At 45.4% G+C, this 21,492-nt stretch overlaps 1 protein-coding gene across 1 annotated transcript in view; it reads right to left on the bottom strand.

Annotated features, from left to right (window-relative positions):
* Positions 1-207: 207 nt before the first annotated feature.
* LOC131478608 (trafficking protein particle complex subunit 13-like) overlaps positions 208-21,492 on the bottom strand; it is a 91,430-nt gene continuing 70,145 nt past the window's right edge. The window contains exon 2 of the mRNA XM_058659027.1: positions 208-1,241. Within this exon, the coding sequence (XP_058515010.1) occupies positions 310-1,119 (810 nt within the window). The 5' untranslated portion in view covers positions 1,120-1,241 and the 3' untranslated portion in view covers positions 208-309. The remainder of the gene's footprint in view (positions 1,242-21,492) is intronic.

Below are 21,492 nucleotides of genomic sequence, written 5' to 3'. Positions count from 1 at the left end.
TTTTGGCGTTTGGGGAGTAAATCAGCAAATCGGGCAAGTGGGGTCTTTCCTCCCCCATCCCACTATTATTTCCAGATAGATGAATGGCATTTTACAAGGAGAAAGAACTTCAATGGCCATCGCTAATTAGTGTAACAGCATTACAAAAAAAAATCTACAAATGCAAAGTAAATAACTTCATAGAAAATGAAAATCAACAGATTGCAATTTTGGCATGAGGTTTTAATTTTCAATAGCATTCAGAGTGTCAGAGGAAGCACTCTGCAATAACCTTTGCTCAGATTTGATGATGGTGATGTTTTCTCAGGATTAAAATGCACTGGTTTTCTGCCTGATGCGGATGGAAAAATCTGCAGTATCCATTTGCTCCAAGGTTGGTTCCACACGGACAGTCACAATATTTTCACAACAGTATGTTTTGTTACTGATCTTGTCAGTTATTTGTATGCCAGAGACACGTTGTAGTCCATATTTGATGAATAGCAGGTTTACCGTAAAGCTCAGTGATTTTCTTGGACTAAGCATCCCCAGATACTTCCCTCCAGCTAAATGCCAACGAATATTATATGTATGACACAACTTCAAAAACAGTTTCATCTTCTTGTTAGTGAAATTTGTAACCTTACAGGTCATGTGGAAAGGCTCTTCCAGAAAAACAATATCTGGCATTGATTCTACTGACACACTTATGGTTCCATAACGTAGAACTTCCTTATCAAGTTGTAGTTTCTGTTCCAATGTCATATCACCAACACCACCCTTCCACTGTATATCCAGTATTGCTTGTTCAGTTAATTTCCATATGCCATCAGGTCTTTCCAAAATGTCCTGCTTGATCGGAATTTGGCAGAAATACCGGTGTCTATCCATTGGTTTCAAAAGTGTAATTTCTTCGAAAGTATCATCTCCATCTTCTGCGGTTACGTTGAAGGTATTAGTTTCTGTTTCAATGCATGTTTCAGGAAAAACTAAGGTGATCTTTTCTACAGTAGAATCTGACAGAGCAATGTTCTGAACATGTACCTCAAATAGTAATTCATTCGTCCCCAAATTGTGTGCCAGGACTCTAACTTCCAAGGGTGGGAGGAAAGGAAATAACCACATTTGATTCGCAAACATCCTGGCTCCACACTGAGTTGATGAGAAGCTGAACCCTCCTGGGTAGCTCTTCTTAGGCTGCTAAGCTTGTCATGGGTGACGTCATCAATCCTTAGAACCAGATGCAAGTTCCACTACTGTGGCTATGGAAACCAAATGGTTAAAGGTGTGAGAATTGGCCTCAAAAGTTCTGACCATGTGATTGCTGCAAGTGAATGACTGCCATTGAAAATGCTCACATACAGGGGCCTGGTTGGTGGGAGCTTCCAGCAGCCTGGCAGCTGCTGGGAGGACCCAAGCCAGGTCTGACTCAATGCTTGGGGCCCTGGCCACAGCCATCGCAGCCACTCATTCAGTGAATGCTTGCCTGGGCCCAAGAGGTTTCTCCCTTCACAGTAAATCCCCAAAGAAAACTTGCCGCCACATGTCAGTCCATGTGAAAATTAGGGGTAGGGGTCGGCCTACCAGGGCTGGATCCTACTACCTGCCTGAGTATCAGAGCAGGGGACAGGTAACTTCAGGCAGGGACATGACACTAACCAACAGACAAGATAAATAGGACCTGGGGTAGATTTTGGGGGGGGGATATATGGGCCTAACCCTGTAGAAATACAAGTCTTACAGGTTAGCTCAAGATTTGGGGTAGTGATGGGCTTAGCTAAATGTGACCATTGAACCTGCCAACACTCATGGGTACAGGGACCGATAACAGTCTGGGCAGATCCAGGCTGCAGCACCTGCATGTGCATCATAAAACAGGATTTGGGACCAGCCGGGCTGCAATGTTCACCAGCTCTATAAGGCCAAGATGGAAGGGCAGACTATGACAGACAAGGGCCTAACATGCTCTAGCATGTATGAGATCTGGGTCTGGGTCGAGGTGAGGGGACATGGGAAATTCCCCTAGTGGGTCATAATTCCCGTTGGTGATCACATGGTCCAGGCCTGGGAATAGAGCAAGCTGGGCAAAGTAGCTCCAACTGATAGCTAATGTGTGGTTTGGTTATGGAAGGGAGCAGACCGGACAGGGCCAAGCAAACCTTAGCTCACAAGGAAAAACATAAATCAGAATGGAGTGCAGATCATGCCAGCAAAAGTGAGAACCATGGGGTGAGGAGGCAAAGCTGGTAGGGTGAATGTAGAGACTCCCCTGCTAGACCACCATTCCCACTAGAGAGCGTGACTTGGAATAGGGGCAAACCAGACCTGGCAGAGCTACAACACCTGTGAGCCTCATGTGAGCTGGATCAGGGAAAATCCATGCTGGGTTGACTGTTCCTACTGGTACATGAATAAGCCAGAGTGGGTGTGGGTTTGTTGGACCTTGCTGTAGCATCAGCTGGCAGATGCTGGCATGGGGGGGGGGGGGCTAATTCTGTTAAGTTAAACTGCAGAACCACCTGGAGAGTGCATGATCTGGAGTGGGAGTGGCCCACTAGGGAAACAGTAGACACCTTCCTCTTGGGTTACCACTCATACTGAAGAGCATGAGAACCAGGACTGAAGCAGGTGTGGCTAGACAGAAAGGTACCCAGCAGCATGTGTATGGGCTGGATAGTGCGAATGGTTGGGTTGCACTAGGCTTCAAAGTCCACTGACATGTATGAGAGCAGAATGGGATGTGGGACAGGCTGAATAAGTCTGTTGTACATACAAGCAAGCATGGGAACCAGGGCAGGGGGTGAAACTGGTGGGGGTTATTGTGGGTTACTCTGACTAGGCTGCAGCTCCCACTGATTCATGTGAGAACCAAGTGTTTGGTAGGCAGGATCATGCTGGACTACAGCACCCATTGGTTCATCTAGAAGACAGGGCTAGAAACTGGGCTAACTCAAGCACTCACTGGTGCTCGTGAGAACCAGGGTAAGTGTAGGCTAGGCTAGGCTAGGTTTTTGCCCCAGCTGAGCCAAGTGTGAGCTGTGTGTGCATGTCAGCCAGGCTAGACTGGGCTGTAACATCCAACAATAATAACCAGAATGGGTTGAAGGCCAGTCAGGAAAAGCCATTATTCCTGCTAGGTCAGGAGGTAGACTAAGTAGGGCTGGCCCATAGACCCAAAGATGAGCACAAAACCTATGAAATCCGGCATTGGGAGAGGTTCTGATGGAGGAGCCTGGGCAACTCCTCTGTCAGGACACAGTCCATGCAGGTGAGCGCAAGAACTGTGATAAGAAGCAGCCCAGACCAGGCCAGAGAACAGTACCCACTGGCATACACTTGGCACAGGTCGGGGGCAAGCCAGGCAGGGCCAGTTTATATCACCCACTGGTGAATCTGAGTACCAGAATGAAGTATGAATCTGGCCAGGTTCGGTCGCAACACAAACCCGTACACATGATGGCTTGGATTGGGTATCGGCTGGGCTGGGCTAGGCTGCAGCCCGACCAACCTGAGTTGGAATTGGAGGTGGACCGGGCCAAGCCAGGCTACAGCACCCACTGGCAAATGTTGAGGTGAGGCAAGCTATGCTAGACCATTCGGTGGCACACAGCCAGCACACAGGAGACCCGGCAGGGGGTGGGGGCAAAGCTGGTAGGGAGACAACGCGGGGCTCCCCTGCTGGATCACCACTCCTACTGGAGAGCATGAGTTGGAATGAGGGCAAACCAGATGGCAGAGCTACAACACCTTTTGGCCTCATGTGCCCTGGACCAGGGAAAAGCCAGGCTGGGTTGACACTTCCTACTGGTGCAAGCATAAGCCACAATGGGTGTGGGTTGGTTGGGTTCTGCCACGGCATCACCTGGCAGATTGTAGTACAATGGGCCAAATTCTGTGAAGGCAACAAACAGAACCACCTGGAGAGTGCATGATCTGGGAGTGAGAGTGGGTCCAGTAGGGAACCAGTCGGAACCTCCCTCTTAGGTTAACACTCCATCTGGTTCAGGGTCCATTGACATGTATGAGAGCTGAATGAGTTATGGGACAGACTAGACCAGTCTGCTATACATACAAGCAAGCATGGAAACCAAGGCAGGGGACAGGCCTGGTGGGGGTTATTGTGGGTTGAGTTGATTAGATTGTAACTCCCACTGGTTTGCATGAGGGCCGAATGTGTCGTGGACAGGACTGAGATGGGTTCCAACACCCGTTGGTTTGTGGAAGACAGGGTTGGAGGCAGCACTGACCCAGCAATTGCAAACATCAGCATATGCATAGACTGATTTGAACAATGGTCTGTGTGGGACCCAGCACTGGCAAGGCTACACAAGAATCTGGTCAGAGATGACTTAAGATGAAATTTCTTTGGGGATTCCCCTAATCAAACTGCTGGACTCAGAACCCCAACAGTGAAGAGAATTGCAGGTTCCATGGTCTGACCATGGAGTGCATGGTCTCTTGAGCAGTGCCCTCGGATCATACCCCACATCGGGGATCCTGGGATGGGCGGGAGGTTGGGTTGGGCTTCTCACTTTATCTCCCACCTTACCCCAGATACAGAAAAAAAGAGAGAGGGAATGTGGAAACAATGGTCTTACCCACTTTCCTGTAGCTCTTGACACTTTGTACACTATTCAACTATGTAAAGATTGTCTAAATAAAATAATAATTAAAACATAGAAATGCTTTTGCTATACCCACAATGCCATGAAACACTTAAATAGCAGAAAGTTAAACTTGTAACTGTTACTAAAGGACTATACTATCATGATAACATGGGGAGAAATAGTGAGAGGGGAATCAGGGAGAGAGGGGAAAGAAGAAATCCCTACATTTATAAAACTGTATCATGAAAAATAATAATTGAATTGGAATGTCTCAAATAAATATCTAATGATGCATCTTGAAAGCTTAAAAAAGCAAAAGCAAACCAAACCTCAAATCAGCAAGAGGCAAGAAATAATAAGTACCAGATTAGAAATAAATGAAATTGAAATTTTAAAAAGTTGATTTCTTAGTAGATAAATTGTTAGCAAAGCTAACAAAGAAAAAGGAGAAAATTTCAAAAAAAAAAAAAAAAGCAAAGTTAAAAATGAAAAAAAAAAAAAGAGGCATTACAACCAACATCACTAAAATATAAAGGTTCATAAGAAAAAACTGTGAAAAACTATGTGCTAATAAACTGCACAACCTCAAATAAAAACACAAATTACTAGATACATATTAACCTACCAAGATTATATCAAGAAGATTAGGCAATCTAAATAGCCTCATAGCAAACAATGAGATTGAATCAGTAATTGAAAGTCTTCCACCAGGGATAAGCCCAGGACCTGATGACTGACCACTAAGTTATGCAAAACATTTAAAGGGAACTAACTCCAATACTTTTTAAATAATTCCAAAATATTAAAAAAGATAGAATTCTGTCAAATTCTTTTTATGTGATACCAAAACCAAACAACATGAAAACAAAAGTGCAAGCCTTGGCTAGGCTGTAACATTCAACAGTAAGACCCAGAATGGGTTGAAGGGCAGTCAGGAAAGGCCACTGTTCCTGCTAGGTCAGGAGGTGAACTGAGTAGGGCTTGAAAATAGACCCACTGGTATGCGCAAAATCTGGTATTGGGAGAGATTCTGATGGAGAAGCCTGGGAAACTCTTCTGTCAGGACACAGTCCCTGCAGATGAGCTCAAGAACCACGATAGGGAGCAATCCAGACCAGGCCAAGCAATGGTTCCCACCAGCACACATTTGGCGTAGGTCAGGGGTGGACCAGGCAGGGCCAGTTCATATCACCTGCTGGTGAATCCAAGTATCAGAATGGAGTGTGAGTCGGGCCGGGGTTGGTCACAGCACATACCAGTACACATTACAGCTGGGACTGGTTTGTTTGGGGACCTCTGCAACTGAACTGCTGATCTTAGAACCCCAATCATGGAGAGAATTGCACATTCCATGGTCTGACCATGGAGTTCATGTGTCAAAGTTGAGCCTCCTCAGAGGCTCAGACTGAACAGTAGACAGCATATATATCCAGATGCACATGCAAAATATGGCAGACCATTGGAGACTGCAGAGGACACCTGGTACCACAACAGAGGACAGAGGACAAAATAAATCAATCCTCTACCCCAGTCATGTGTTGGCAGTGAAAATCTGGGCAAACAGAGACTCTACTAAGGTGGACTATGTCAGCCAGTGGATTCTGGGGAGATTTCATTGTGTTTGGAATGGCAAGATTGGCAGAAATTCAGAACTGTTGAACTATCAAAACCACTTGAGCAGAGCCCTCGGAGTATGCCCCACACCGGGGACCCTGGGATGGGGTGGGAAGTTGGGTTGAGCTTATCCCTCCTTACCTCAGATACACACACACACACACAAAAGTGGAAACAATGGTCTTACCCACTTTGCTGAAACCCTTGACCCTCTGTGACCTACTCAACTATGTAAAGATTATCAAAATAGAAGAAGAAGAAGAAGAAGAAGAAGAAGAAGAAGAAGAAGAAGAAGAAGAAGAAGAAGAAGAAGAAGAAGAAGAAGAAGAAGAAGAAAATAAAGTGCCCAGAGACCAGCACAGTTGTACAGCTGGATTATCATGCCATATAGGTCACTGGCTCATATTCCAAATGCTCCACTTCCCATTCAGCTCCCTGCTGATGGCCTGGGAAAGCAGCAGAGGATGGCCCAAGTTGTTAGCCCCCTGCAGCCATTTGGACGACTCAGAAGAAGCTCCTGGTTCCTGGCTTAGGATCAACTCATCTATGGCCATTGCGGCCTTTTTAGGAGTGAACTAGTGGGTGGGAATTTCAATTTCTTCTAATTGATCCGTCCTGCTATGGATGCCCCTTGTTGCATTTTGGGCTTCAGTTAGTGTACTTTTCAATCAAGGTTTTTGTAAATTTCTTCCATCTCTCTTTTTTTTTCTTTTTTTATCATATTTTTTACAATCTTTACACAGTTAATTAGGGTAAAAAGGTTCAAGGACTATAGGAAAGTGGGCAAGACCACCATCTCCATATTGTTTCCTTCATGTATCTGAGGTAAAGGGGGATATTGAGGGATAAGCCCCACCCAGTCTCCCACCCATCCCAGGTCCCTGATGTGGAGCATGCTCTGACATACTTGCTCAAGTGGTTTCGATACCCTACCAGTCACGAATCGCTGCCAATCTCTCCACACCAAGCACGATGAGGTCACTGAAGAATCCACTGATTGACATAGTCCATCATAGAGTCTCCATTTACCCAGTATTTCACTGCCAACAAAAAGCTGAGGTGGTTGATTGACTTCTTCTGTCTTCTGTCTTTTCTTGGCTAGGGTTCTGAGTTCGGCATTTTGATTGGGGGGATCCCCAAAGAAACTTCGTCTGAGGTGTTCCCAGACCAGATTCTTGCATGCACCAGCAAGTACAGGGCCCGGCACAGTCCATCACCCTAATCAGCTGGTGGTTGTAATTGCTGGGTTGGTTCTGGTTTCAGCCCCAACTTCCACTTGAACCTGTGGTTGCTGCAATCCAGCCTGGTTCTGCCCGGCACATACTCGGCCCTCACATAAACCAGTGGGAGCTGCAGCTCAGTCAGAGAGACCCACAATAACCCCCACCAGGCCCGCCCCCCACCCTGGTCTGCCAGTATGTGCAGCAGACTAGTCCAGACTGTCCCACATCCCATTTGGCTCTTGTATTTGTCAATGGGCATTAAAGCCTTGTTCCATCTAACCAGCTCAACTATCCAGCCCTCACGGATGTTGTTGAGTGCATCTCTGTCTAGCCACCCCAGCCCCCATCCTAGTTTTCGTGCCCAGCCATAGTAGTGGTAACCCAAAAGGGGGGAGCCCACTATTTCCCTCCCAGATCTCTCCCACTCCCGCATTATGCACTCTCCAGGTGGTTCTAAGGTTTGACTTGACAGAATTAGACCCCAGTGCCAACTTCTGCCAGCTGATGCTGTGACTAAGCCCAAACAACCCTCACCCACTCTAATTTTGTTTGCACCAGTAGGAATAATCAGCCCAGCCTAGCTTTTCCCTGATCTAGTTCACATGAGGCGCACAGGTGTTGTAGCCCTGTCTAGTCTGGTCTGCCCCCATCCCAGCTCACGCTCTCCAATGGGAGTAGCTGTCCAGCAAAGGAAGCCGCCGCTTATTCCCCGTGCCGGCTCTGACCCCTCCCTTCCTGGTTTTCATGTGTGCTGGATGGGTGGCTGCAGTCACATCCAGTACAGGCAACCTCACTCTGGCATTCCGTATTGTGCACTGGGTTTTGTCGCGACCGAACCCGGCCACACCACACTCTGTTCTGGTGTTTGGATTTGCCAGTGGATGATGTGAACTGATTCAGCCTGGTCTGCCCCCAACCCATGCCAAATGTATGCCAGTGGGAAACTTACCCATGGCCTATTCTGGGCTGTTTCCTATCATGTTTCTTGTGCTTACCTGAAGGGACTGTCCTGCCAGAGGAGTTGCCCAGGCTCCTCCATCAGAACCTCTCCCAATGCCAGATTTCACACATACCAGGGGGTCCATGAGCCAGCCCTACTCAGTTCACCTCCTGTCCTAGCAGAAACAGTGGCTTTTCTTGGCTGGCTTTCAACCCATTCTGGTTCTTGTTGTTGGATGTTTCAACCCAGCCATGGCTCATCCATACCCACATACAGCTCACACACATGGCTCAGTAGGGGTTGAGACCTAGCCTAGTCAGTCACCCATCTACCCTGGTCCTCCAGGACATCAAACGGTGTTGGGGTCTGGCCTGGCTTGGCGCTTCCAGTCCCAGTCCACACTAGTGCCAAGGGAGACTACAACTGTTTCCTAGTTAGAACGCAGCCCCCATTCCAGGCCATGTGCCCCTTGGTGGGAACCTCAACCCAGTTAGGGTGTCCCCTTAGCTCCCCAACCAGGCCTGTTCCCAGCCATAGATCAGGCACATGCCAGTGGCTGCTCTGACTCAGCTTGGCTCAGTCCCTCACTTGTCCCAGGTCTGCCTTAGACACTGTGGCTTAGAGTCCCCGACTCACGCAGACCAGTAGGTGCAAGAGCCTAGCTCGGCATGATTTGCGCTCCATCCTGGCTTCTACTTTCTCTTGTAGGCTAAGGTTTGCTCAGTCCTGCACAGTACATCCCGTTCCATTACCAATTCACACATTAGCCAGCTGTTAGAGCTACTTTGCCAAGCTTGTCCAACCCCCAGGTCTGGACCACATGTTCACCAGCGGGAGCTTTGACTCGCCAGGGGAGTTTCCCAAGTTCCTCCACTTGATCCACTCCCAGACCCAGTTCTCATACATGCCAGTGGGTTTTAGGCCAGTGCCCAGTGCAGTCTGACCTTCCATTTGGCCTTGTAATGATCTGGTGAATATTGCAGCCTAGCCCACCCCACACCCTATTCAGGATGCACATTCGGGTGCTGCTGCCTTGACCAGTCCAGACTGTTGTGGGTTCCTTTACCTGTGAGTGATGGCAGGCTCCTTGGTCACAACTAGCTTAGTCCATCACCACCCAAACTCTTGGACTTACCAGTGGGGTTAGACTTTCCACAGGGTGTGGCCCACACATCCCCCACAGATCTACCCCCAGATATGGTTCTTGAGTACTAGTTAATGTTATGGCCCTGCCTAATGTGACCAATCTCCTGATCCATCATCATGTCAGGTAAAAGGATATCCTGCTGGACAAGCCCCAACCCTTAGCTTTTGCATGAACTGGTTTTCGGTGCTCAACATTGTTAAGTAATTACGAGTTCTTCAGAGGAAGAGTTACTCTCATTGGGAATCTTTAGGATTGATCCGTCTCTCTTTCAAGAGTCTCACAGTGTTAAACCATTTGTTGCTCTATATTCTCTGGAAATTCATTAAGCTTGTTTTACACAGCTATTTTTAAATTTTTCATCAGAGCATTTAAGAACTTCAATTCAATGGCTGGCATGTGGCGTAGCAGGTAAAACCAGTTTGTGTTCCAGTTGCTCCACTTCCAATCCCATTCCTTGTAATGTGTATGGAAAGGCACCAAAGAATGGCCCAAGTGCTTGGGGTCCTGCATCCACATGGAAGACCAGGTAGAAGTTTGTAACTTCTGCCTCCATACAGGGCCAGCTCCAGCTGTTGCAGCCATTTAGAGAGCGAAAATGTTGATGGAAAACTCTCCTCCCCTCCATTCCTCCCTCCCTCCTTTATTCTCTGCAACTCTGCATTTCAAATAAATAAATGAATCTTTTTTAATTTTCAATTTATAATTCACTGATTTTTGATGCCTTGTTTTGTTTGTTGAATGATAGCATAGTTCCATCAAAATTCTTGATGCTTATTGGTATACAACATCATGTGCTTATTTTACCAGTCTTCATAATCTAGCTTTAATTGTGATTATTCTTCCAGAAATTTCAAGCAATCTAATTGTTTTCTCTGCTGTGGACACTTCTGCTATTTCAGCACTAGATGGTGCCCTAAATTGAGATTTGCCACAAGCTCACTGTGTGTGTGTGTGTGTGTGTGTGTGTGTGTGTGTGTGTGTGTGTGTTGTCTCTTTTTCATTACTGGCAGGTGATCTTACCTTAGATTTGTTCCAAATCCTCAGCTGCTGTCGTTCAGGATGGAGTGAAGAAATTTGTAATCAAGAAATACTACATGCTTACAAACCCTTTCCTGAGGCTAGAAAAGGCCCAGATACATTGTCCTATGGTCCCCGATGCCTCAATATTATCTCATATTCTTGGGCCCTCAGCACACCTACATCTGTATAGCACTGAAGTAAGAACAACGTTCACACTATTACAGGCTTTTGGTTCCTGATGTGGACTTATAGTCCAAGGATGCTGTGACCAACCACGAGTACTTTTGTGATGTTCAGTTGATCATTCTGGGCCACAGGACTTCACTTGGCACCAAAGCAGCTCCATAGGCTCCATTTGCTGGCATTAGACTACAGAGACCATTAGAATCTACACATTGTTGGGTTTTACAAGCTCTGCACTGAATCCCAAGACATATTGTGCTTCCTAGCTGTCTGCCTAAATTTGAAAGCACCAAGATGGGATCAAGCTGGATCACCATGGGTGTCTCATAGTCATTAAACTGTGCAATCTTGTGGCTGCACATCAGAGCCACATGAACCTGGTAATAAAACATGCTACACCGAACCTTTCCTATTGGAGTGCCTATCTCCACCTTACAATGAGGCAAGTCTAGGGAATTTGTACAAAGACAGGCGCTTACAGAAGATTGGATGTTACCAGCCCAGTACTAAATTCCAAGACCCGCCTTTGGTTCCCTGATGTCTGCCCAAGGTCAGGAGCGATATGATGACCTAGCCTGGCACTAAGCTGAATCACAACCTGATCTCACAGTCAGGAGGTCATATGCAGTCTCACGGATTTGTGTTCAGGCCAGTTTGAGACTAGCAGTGATGATGCTGAAGTGTCTCCTTCTCACTGTGGTACAGAGAGCTCCCTGTAAGTAAGTCAACTCTAGCTCTACTTACAAACACTGACTTGGGATAGAGGATTTTGGACTTAATTTGGGACTGGATCTCATAGAGGCAGCTCATATCTCTAAATCAAGAGTCTATGTTCCAATCTCTGCCCTGTTTTCCAGTGGCTGAATTATTTCCGCACTGTGTGTAAGAGATTGGGGGAGGCCTAGTAGAGGAAGCACTTTATCCATCTGACAAAGGCTCAGTACACTTGTGCAGGCCTGGGGACAGGAATCATGAGGTCCTATCTAGCACTGGTCTTGTATTGGGTTTCGAGTTTCAAGTTTAAAAACTGGCTTTAATGCCCTTTTCTTCTCCCATGTGTGAGGCATCTCTCTAGGATATAGTAACTATGACTGGGGGAAGGGTTGGGGCAAGCAACATTTTTCTTTCCTACTTTCCTGAGTGCATTTTACTTTATGATTGCACTAAATCCAGACACTGTGTTCTCTCTCCTGACTCCTGTAGCCCTTGTGAAAATGATTAGGTACATGAATAACATTCATGATACCATGACGTAAGTCATTCTAGAAAGAGAAGAAAGGCTAAATTGTGCAAAACACTGTATTTACCAGATCATTTTATCCTTCCGTTAGACAAAGGACCCCCTTTAGGTTGTTTCTTTATCTTTATCAATGGAAATAATCCTCCAGGAATGGGAAAGATGGCAGAATATGGTGGAGAGGCAGAGAGGAAGTGATCCTGGGAAATAGGAGAGAACAAGCAGATGGCAGAGGGACAACTGGAGATCTGCAACACAGGAAAGCATCAGAGACAGCAGAGAAGTGCCACAGTAAACACATACCCCAGAGGCTCCACCAGTGGCCAGGTGGGAGGGGAGCTCACTGGGAATTCAGAAGGTGAACCCCGTCATAGAAATGTGGGTGTTGCTGATCTTTAAATCCAATCAAGAGCAGAAACAAAGTGGCAGAGCCCTAGCAGATGGGTGTGGAAACAGGGTGGATTTCATGGCCCAGACCCCCATTAGGCCACATTAGGTGCCATTTGACTTCCATGGGAAAGGCTGTCAGGAACAAGAGTGAGCTGCACATGCACTGAGCCAGGGAAGAACTCACTTCTGGGTCAATGCATTACACTTGTCCCACCAGGAAAATACACATCATAATCAAGCTCTCTTCAATTGAACATAACAATACTTAAATATTCAAGTGAGAAAAGTCAATTAACTTACAGAGGAACCACAGTCACATATACAGGTAACCTCTCATAGTAAACCCTACAGGCCAGAAGAGAATGGAGTGACATAATTCAGATATTAAAAGAAAAAAATTTTTCAGTCCAGAATAACATAACCGGCAAAGCTTCCCTTGGTATTTGAAAAATGAAATATTTCAAAAGCAAGCAAAAATAAAAATACTTAGCCTCTACCAGACTTTCCCCACAAATGTTGCTTAATGATGTGCTACAGAGAAAAAGAATAATACCTACCAAATCCAAAGACAAATGTGGAGAACATCCAAACAAAACCACAAAAATAGACTAAATCAGACAATGAACAGCACATTACTCAAATGGCATAACCAAATTACCTCCTATTTGATACTAACCCTGGATGTAAATGGCTCAAACTCAATAATCAAAAGACATAGATTAGGCTCAGCTCCAGCCATTACAGCCACTTGCAGAGTGAACCGGCAGAAAAACGATCTTCCCTTCTGTCTCTCCTTCTTTCTGTAGGTCTGACTTTCCAAAAAAAATAAGTCTTTTTAAAAATTGAAATCATACTATGCATCTTCTCAGACCATTTGCAACAAAATGGTCCCAACTAGAGACCATATGCTCATAGTAGAGACTAGCATACCAAGAAGAGAAGATATAGTATAGTATTCATCTATACTCCCAAATAAAAGATGAACTCCCAATAAAACTCTTCAATATATCTTGACAACAGGATGCTAAACCATCTACCATTGTCTATACCTACAATGTCATTATACATTTAAATAGCAGAATGATAGACTTGTGACTGTTGCTGAAACACTATCATATCATAATAATATAGGGGAAAACAGAGGGGAATGGGGAGGGTGGAAGGGGAAATTTCTGAGTGTATAGAATTGCATCATAAAAAATAAAACTCAAAAATGTCTTTCCCTATTCCTTTATCTTGGACAGTGCTTCCTACGTTTTCCTTTAGTTGTTTGGCAGTTTCTGAGTGTAGATTTAGGTCCTTGATCGATGTAGACCTGATTTTTGTATGCTGTGACAGGTTCAGGTTTTGCTTTTTGCCACTGCAGGCTGTTATCCAATTGTCGCAATAATATTTGTTGAATAGACCAGGCTTTTTCCCTGGATTGTTCTCAGTTTTCCTGTCAAAGAATAGTTGGCTATACACCATGTGCACGTGGTGAGCTGTCCCTGGGCCTGCCTGGGTTCGGGGGCTGCTTCCATTCGGGGTGAGTACACCGAGGGGGGGAAGTCTCCTTGACTGGATAGGTCTGGGGCCCACCCACCACCCTCATTGGGCAGTGAATGGAATTGGGGAGGGGAGCGACCTTGGGCCTGGGGATTTAAACTTCCAGGAGCTGGGAAGCTGTTGAGGGGCTCCAGGATGGGGAGTCCTGATCGGATCCCGACCCCAGCCACCACGTGCACGTGGTGAGCTGTCCCCAGGGTGGCTAGTGCACCATTTGGTGCCAGGATGTACCTGCTGGCCACCCGGCCAGGGAGCTCGGAGGTATTGGTTGTCTGAATCGCTGCTTAGGTAGCTCCAGGTTGATCCCACTGTGCTTCTGGGATCTGAGTCAATCCTAAAGATTCCCAATGAGAGTAACTCTTCCTTTGAAGAACTTGCAACCACTTAACAATGCTGAGTGGTGAACACCAGTTCATGCAAAAGCTAAGGCTCGGGGCTTGTCCAGCAGGATATCCTTTTACCTGACATGATGATGGATCAGGAGATTGGTCACATTAGGCAGGGCCATAACATTAACTAGCACTCGAGAACCATACCTGGGGGTAGATCTGTGGGGGATGTGTGGGCCACACCCTGTGGAAAGTCTAACCCCACTGGTAAGCCCAAGAGTTTGGGTGGTGATGGACTAAGCTAGTTGTGACCAAGGAGCCTGCCATCACTCACAGGTAAAGGAACCCACAACAGTTTGGACTGGTCAAGGCAGCAGCACCCGAATGTGCATCCTGAATAGGGTGTGGGGTGGGCTAGGCTGCAATATTCACCAGATCATTACAAGGCCAAATGGAAGGCCAGACTGCGCCAGGCATGGCCTAAAACCCACTGGCATGTATAAGAACTGGGTCTGGGAGTGGATCAAGTGGAGGAACTTGGGAAACTCCCCTGGCGAGTCATAGCTCCCGCTGGTGAACATGTGGTCCAGACCTGGGGGTTGGACAAGCTTGGCAAAGTAGCTCTAACAGCTGGCTAATGTGTGAATTGGTAATGGAACGGGATGTACTGTGCAGGACTGAGCAAACCTTAGCCTACAAGAGAAAGTAGAAGCCAGGATGGAGCGCAAATCATGCCGAGCTAGGCTCTTGCACCTACTGGTCTGCATGAGTCGGGGACTCTAAGCCGCAATATCTAAGGCAGACCTGGGACAAGTGAGGGACTGAGCCAAGCTGAGTCAGAGCAGCCACTGGCATGTGCCTGATCTATGGCTGGGAACAGGCCTGGTTGGGGAGCTAAGGGGACACCCTAACTGGGTTGAGGTTCCCACCAAGGGGCGCATGGCCTGGAATGGGGGCTGTATTCTGATCAGGATATGGTTGTAGTCTCCCTTGGCACTAGTGTGGACTGGGACTGGAAGCGCCAAGCCAGGCCAGACCCCAACACCGTCTGGTGTCCTGGAGGACCAGGGTAGATGGGTGACTGACTAGGCTAGGTCTCAACCCCTACTGAGCCATGTGTGAGCTGTATGTAGGTATGGATGAGCCATGGCTGGGTTGAAACATCCAACAACAAGAACCAGAATGGGTTGAAAGCCAGCCAAGAAAAACAACTGTTCCTGCTAGGACAGGAGGTGAACTGAGTAGGGCTGGCTCATGGACCCCCTGGTATCTGTGAAATCTGGCATTGGGAGAGGTTCTGATGGAGGAGCCTGGGCAACTCCTCTGGCAGGACACAATTCCTGCAGGTAAGCGCAAGAAGCATGATAGGAAACAGCCCAGAATAGGCCATGGAAAGTTTCCCACTGGCATACATTTGGCATGGGTTGGGGGCAGACCAGGCTGATTCAGTTCACATCATCCACTGGCAAATCCAAACACCAGAACAGAGTGTGGTGTGGCCGGGTTCGGTCGCGACAAAACCCAGTGCACAATATGGAATGCCATGGTGAGGTTGCCTGTACTGGATGTGACTGCAGCCACCCATCCAGCACACATGAAAACCAGGAAGGGAAGGATCAGAGCCGGCACGGGGATTAAGGGGCTGGTCCCCTCTCCGGACAGCTACTCCCACTGGAGAGTGTGGGCTGGGATTGGGGGCAGACCAGACCAAGCAGGGCTACAACACCTGTGCGCCTCATGTGAACTAGATCAGGGAAAAGCTAGGCTGGGCTGATTATTCCTACTGGTGCAAGCATAAATTAGAGTGGGTGAGGGTTGTTTGGGCTTAGTCACAGCATCAGCTGGCAGAAGCTGGCACTGGGGTCTAATTCTGTCAAGTCAAATCACATAACCACCCAAAGGGTGCATAAACCGGGATTGAGAGAGACCTGGGAGGGAAATAGTGGGTTCCCCCCTCTTGGGTTACCACTACTATGGCTGGGCACGAAAACTAGGATGGGGGCTGGGCTGGCTAGACAGAGAGGCACTCAACAACATCCGTGAGGGCTGGATAGTTGAGCTGGTTAGATGGAACTAAGCGTCAATACCCATTGAGAAGTACAAGAGCCAAATGGGATGTGGGACAGACTGGACTAGTCTGCTGCACATACTGGCAGACCAGGGTGGGGGCGGGCCTGGTGGGGGTTATTGTGGGTCGCCCCGACTAGGCTGCAGCTCCCACTGGTTTATGTGAGGGCCGAGTATGTGCTGGGCAGAACCAGGCTGGACTGCAACACCCATTGGTTCCAGTGGAAGTCGGGACTGAAACCAGAACCAACCCAGCAATTGCAACCACCAGCTGATTAGGGTGATGGACTGTGCCGGGCCCTGTACTTGCTGGTGCATGCAGGAATCTGGTCTGGGAACACCTCAGACGAAGTTTCTTTGGAGATCTCCCCAATTGAAATGCTGGACTCAGAACCCTAACCAAGAAAAGACAGAAGAAAGAATAACTCAATCAACCACCTCAGCTATCTGTTGGCAGCGAAATACTGGGCAAATGAAGACTCTATGATGGACTATGTCAATCAGTGGATTCTTCAACGACCTCACCGAGCTGGGAGTGGCGAAAATGGCAGCGATGCATAACTGACGAACTATTAAAACCACTTGAGCAAGTATGTCAGAGCGTGCCCCACATCAGGGTCCTGGGGTGGGTGGGAAACTGGGTGGGGCTTCTCCCTCAATATCCCCCTTTACCTCAGATACAAGAAGAAATCAATATGGACATAACAGTCTTACCCACCTCCCTATAGCCCCTGAACCTCTTTACCATAATTAACTATGTAAAGATTGTCAACAATATAATTTTAATAATAAATAAATAAATAAATTTTAAAAAAAAAGAATAGCTGGCTATACATGTGTGGGCTCTCTTCTGGGGTTTCTATGCTGTTCCATTGATCTTCTCTGTTTCAGTACCACCACCAGGCTGTTTTAATAACCACTGCTCTGTAGTAAATATGTCTTAAGAACTGGAATCGTGACTCCTCCAGCTTGATTTTTATTCTTCAGGATAACATTGGCCATTCGTGGTCTCTTATATTCCCTGATGAACTTTTGTATCATCTCTTCTATTTCTGAGAAGAATATTGTTGGGATTTTGATTCAGATTGAATTGAATCGGGGCCCAGCGGTGTGGCCTAGCGGCTAAAGTCCTCAACTTTAATGCCCCTGGATCCCATATGAGTGCTGGTTCTAATCCCGGCAGCTCCACTTCCCATCCAGCTCCCTGCTTGTGGCCTGGGAAAGCAGTCGAGGACGGCCCAATGCGATGGGACACTGCACCCACGTGGGAGACCTGGAGGAGGTTCCCGGCTCCTGGCTTCAGATTGGCACGCACTGGCCCATTGCGGCTCACTTGGACGGAGATCTTCCTCTCTGTCTCTCCTCTCTGTGTATCTGACTTTGTAATAAAAATAAAATCTTTTAAAAAAAAGATTGTATTGAATCTATATGTTAATTTAGGTAATATGGACATTTTGATTATGTTGATCTTGCTGATCCAGGAACATTGCAGGTTTCTCTGTTTTTCAATGTTTTCTTCTATTTCTTTTTTTTTTAATGTTTTATAGTTTTCATCATAAAGGTCTTTCACATATTTCGTTAGTTAAATTGCTAGGTATTTAAGATTCCTCTCCACTATTTTAAAGGGGACTGTACTTACAATTTTTTTCTCATCCATGGAATTATTTGTATACACTAGTGCCATCAACTTGTATTCATTAATTTTGTATCCTGCTGCTCTGCCAAAGTCTCTTATGGGTTCCAATAGCCTCTTGACTGAGTCTTTTGGTTCTCCTATGTAGAGAATCATGTCATCTGCAAATAGCGATAATTTCAACCCCTCATTTCCAATTTGAATTTCTTTAATTTGTTTTTCTTGCCTAATAGCTCTGGCAAAGACTTGCAATACTATATTGAAGAGTAGTGGTGACAATGGACATCCCTGTCTAGTTCCAGATTTTAGTGGAAAGGCTTCCAATCTTTCTCCATTTAGTATGATGCTGGCATTTGGGGTTTTCACATATTGCTTTGATTGTTTAATAGAATGTTCCTTCTATGCCCATCTTGCTTAAGGTTTTCAGCATGAAGTCTTGGATTTTATCAAATGCCTTCTTTGCATTTATTGAGATGATCATATGGCTTTGATTTTTCAATTTATTTGTGTGGTGTATCACATTTATTGTTTTGCCAATGTTGAACCATTCCTGCATGCCTGGGATGAATACAGGAAGCACTCTCCCAGATATAGGAATAGGGAAAGACTTCTTGGAAAAGACTCGAAAAGCACAGGCAATCAAATCCAAAATGAACAAATGGGACTACATCAAACTAAAAAGCATCTGTACAGCAAGGGAAACAATTAACAAAGTGAAGAAGCAGCCAACCGAATAGGAGAAAATTTTTGCACACTACACAACAGATAGGGGACTAATATCCAGGACTTACAAAGAGTTTCAGAAACCCAGGCACAGAAATAAATAAATAAATAAATAAATAAATAAATAAATAAATAAATAAATAAATAAATAAAACTGTAATGAAATGGGAGAAGGAAATGAACAGACTTTTTTCAAAAAAACAAATGCTAATGTATAACAAACATATAAAAAGAGGCTCAGGCTCCCTAGCCATCAGAGAGATACAAATGAAAACCACATCAAGGTTCCACCTAACTCCAGTGAGGTTGCCCTACTAACAACACCTGCTGGCATGGATGTTGGGAGAAAGGTATCCTCCTTCACTGCTGGTGGGAGTGTAGGCTAGTACAACCACTATGGAAATCAGTATGGAGAGTGCTTAGAGAACTCCAAATAAACTTGCCACATGACCCAGCTATCCCACTCCTTGGAATATAGCCAAAGGAAATGAAAACTGTATATGAGAAGAGAATCTGTAATCCTATATTTATACCAGCACAATCTACAGTCACAAAGACATGGAAACAATCCAGATGCCGATCCAAAGAAGAGTGATTAAAGAAATTGTGGTGCATCTACTCTATGGAATACCACACAGCCATCAAAAAGAATGAGATTATACCATTTGCAAGAAGATGGTCCCAACTAGAGACCATTTTGCTCAGTGAAGTAAGTCAATCCCAAAAGGGCAAATATGATTTATTCTCTGATATAAGCCAGCCTTCATGCAAATTTTAAGATCAATAACCCTTTCCATACTTTTTTTTGCTACAACCCATGTGTTTTGATATTTTGCTTTTATTTTCATTTCTTCCAAATAGTTTCTTTATCAAATTCTTCACTGACTCGTAGATCAAACAGTAACATCATTTTACTGAAGAAGCTTTTGTGTTTTCTTTTTCATTTCTTCATTGATACATTGGTTATTCAGTAGCTTGTTATTTAACTACATGCTGCTGTAAATTTTTCTTTTAACTTCAGTTCCATTGTTGAATTTGTTTCATGTCTTCTCATTTGAGGGAAAGTATAATGACGGTGTAATGGAAGATATCATATCCAGAAGAAGATACAATGCAGTATGCATTCTACATTCAAATCAACAATGGACTCCAAATGAAACTGTTGAATATATCTAGACAATGGGATGCTAAACTATCTGGCATCATCTGTACCAGCAGTATCAGGACACACTTAAATAACAGATTGATGTGTATATGACTGCTTATGAAGAACTATACTATTATAATAATATGGGGGAAACAGGGGTTGGGAATTTGGGGAGGCGGTAGGGAAATTCTAGACCCTATACAGTTGTACTATAAAAGTTTAAAATAATAACAAAATTAAAATTAAAATAAATCAAAATTTTGAAAAATAAGAAGCAGAGTAACCAAGGCTTGAACCATTGTTCTGATGTAGATGCTAGTTTCACAGGCAGTGGCTTAAATAATGGTGCCACCACACTGACTCCTAATTTTTTTTAAAGATTTATTCATTCATTTTCATTGAAAAGGTATATTAACAGAGAGGAGACAGAACAATCTTCCATCCACTGGTTCAGTCCCCTAAATGACCATAACAGCCAGAGCTGAGCTGTTCTAAAGGGACGAGCTTCTTCCAGGTCTCCCACGCTGGCCTAGGTCACCAAGACTTTGGGCCACACTCCACTGCTTTTTCAGGCCACAAGCAGGGAGCTGGATGGGAAGTGGAGCAGCTGGGACACAAACCAGTGCCCATATGGGATGCCTGCATTTGGAAGTGGAGGGTTAGCCAGTTAGGCCAACATGTAGTCCCCTCAAGTTTTAATTTTTAGAATAACTTCCTTAGTATTTTATTAATGGACGTGAAAAAATGTATTTTCCTCACTAACAATTTGCATGGGATTTGTTTTTGCAACATCCTTGTGAGCACTTCAGGAATACTGAGTAGATTTACACACCTGTTGATCATTTATGAGTCTTACTTCGCAAAATAATACATTATTTTGCCCACTTTTGTTTGGATTTTTGCTTTGCTCGTTTACTCTTTGGCTGTGTGAGTTCCTTATATGTGTTGGCAATGAATTCACTTTGAATGTGTGGCTTGCACATATTTTCTCCGTTCTGTGACTTTTTAATTTTTCAATTGTTTCCTTTGCTGTGCAGAGGTTTTTAGTCTAATACAGTCCTTATTATATATTTGGATTTTATGACCTATGTATTTGAAAAACCATAGTTCCCTAGATCAAATCAAGAGGTTTTCTCTGTGTTTCCTTAAAGGAATTTTGCAGTTTCCAGTCTTAACATTTAAGTCCAGTCCATTTCAAGGTTTTTGTGTATGATTAATATGGAAATCTAATTATGTTTTTTCCATGTGAATGTCCAACTTTCCTAACACCATTTATTAGAGTGATCCTCCTTTTTTGTAAATGCAGTTTCCCATTCTTACAATTGTTTCTTTTTTTAAGATCTGCTTATTTTTATTGCAAAGTCAGATACACAGAGGAGGAGAGACAAGAGGAAGATCTTCCGTCCGATGATTCACTCTCCAAATGAACGTAAAGGAGAGTGCTGCAGCGATTCAAAGCCAGGAGCCAGGAACTGCCCCCATGTCTCCCACGTGGGAGGCCTTGGGCCGTCCTTGACTGCTTTCCCAGGCCACAAAGCAGGGAAGTGGAGCTGCCGGGATTAGAACCAGTGCCCATACCGGATCCTGGCACGTGTAAGGCTAGGACTTTAGCCGCTAGGCCAGCGCACCAGGCCCGGGATTCTCCTTTCTCATTCTCCATCCTTGATGTGCTTGTCAAACACTAGTTGATCAATATGCCTATGCAGAT

This window comes from Ochotona princeps, chromosome X, assembly GCF_030435755.1.
Source record: "Ochotona princeps isolate mOchPri1 chromosome X, mOchPri1.hap1, whole genome shotgun sequence".
NCBI classification, from domain to species: Eukaryota; Metazoa; Chordata; class Mammalia; order Lagomorpha; family Ochotonidae; genus Ochotona; species Ochotona princeps.
Note: the sequence above shows the minus strand (reverse complement) of the source record. Positions and strands in the feature narration are given on the sequence as shown.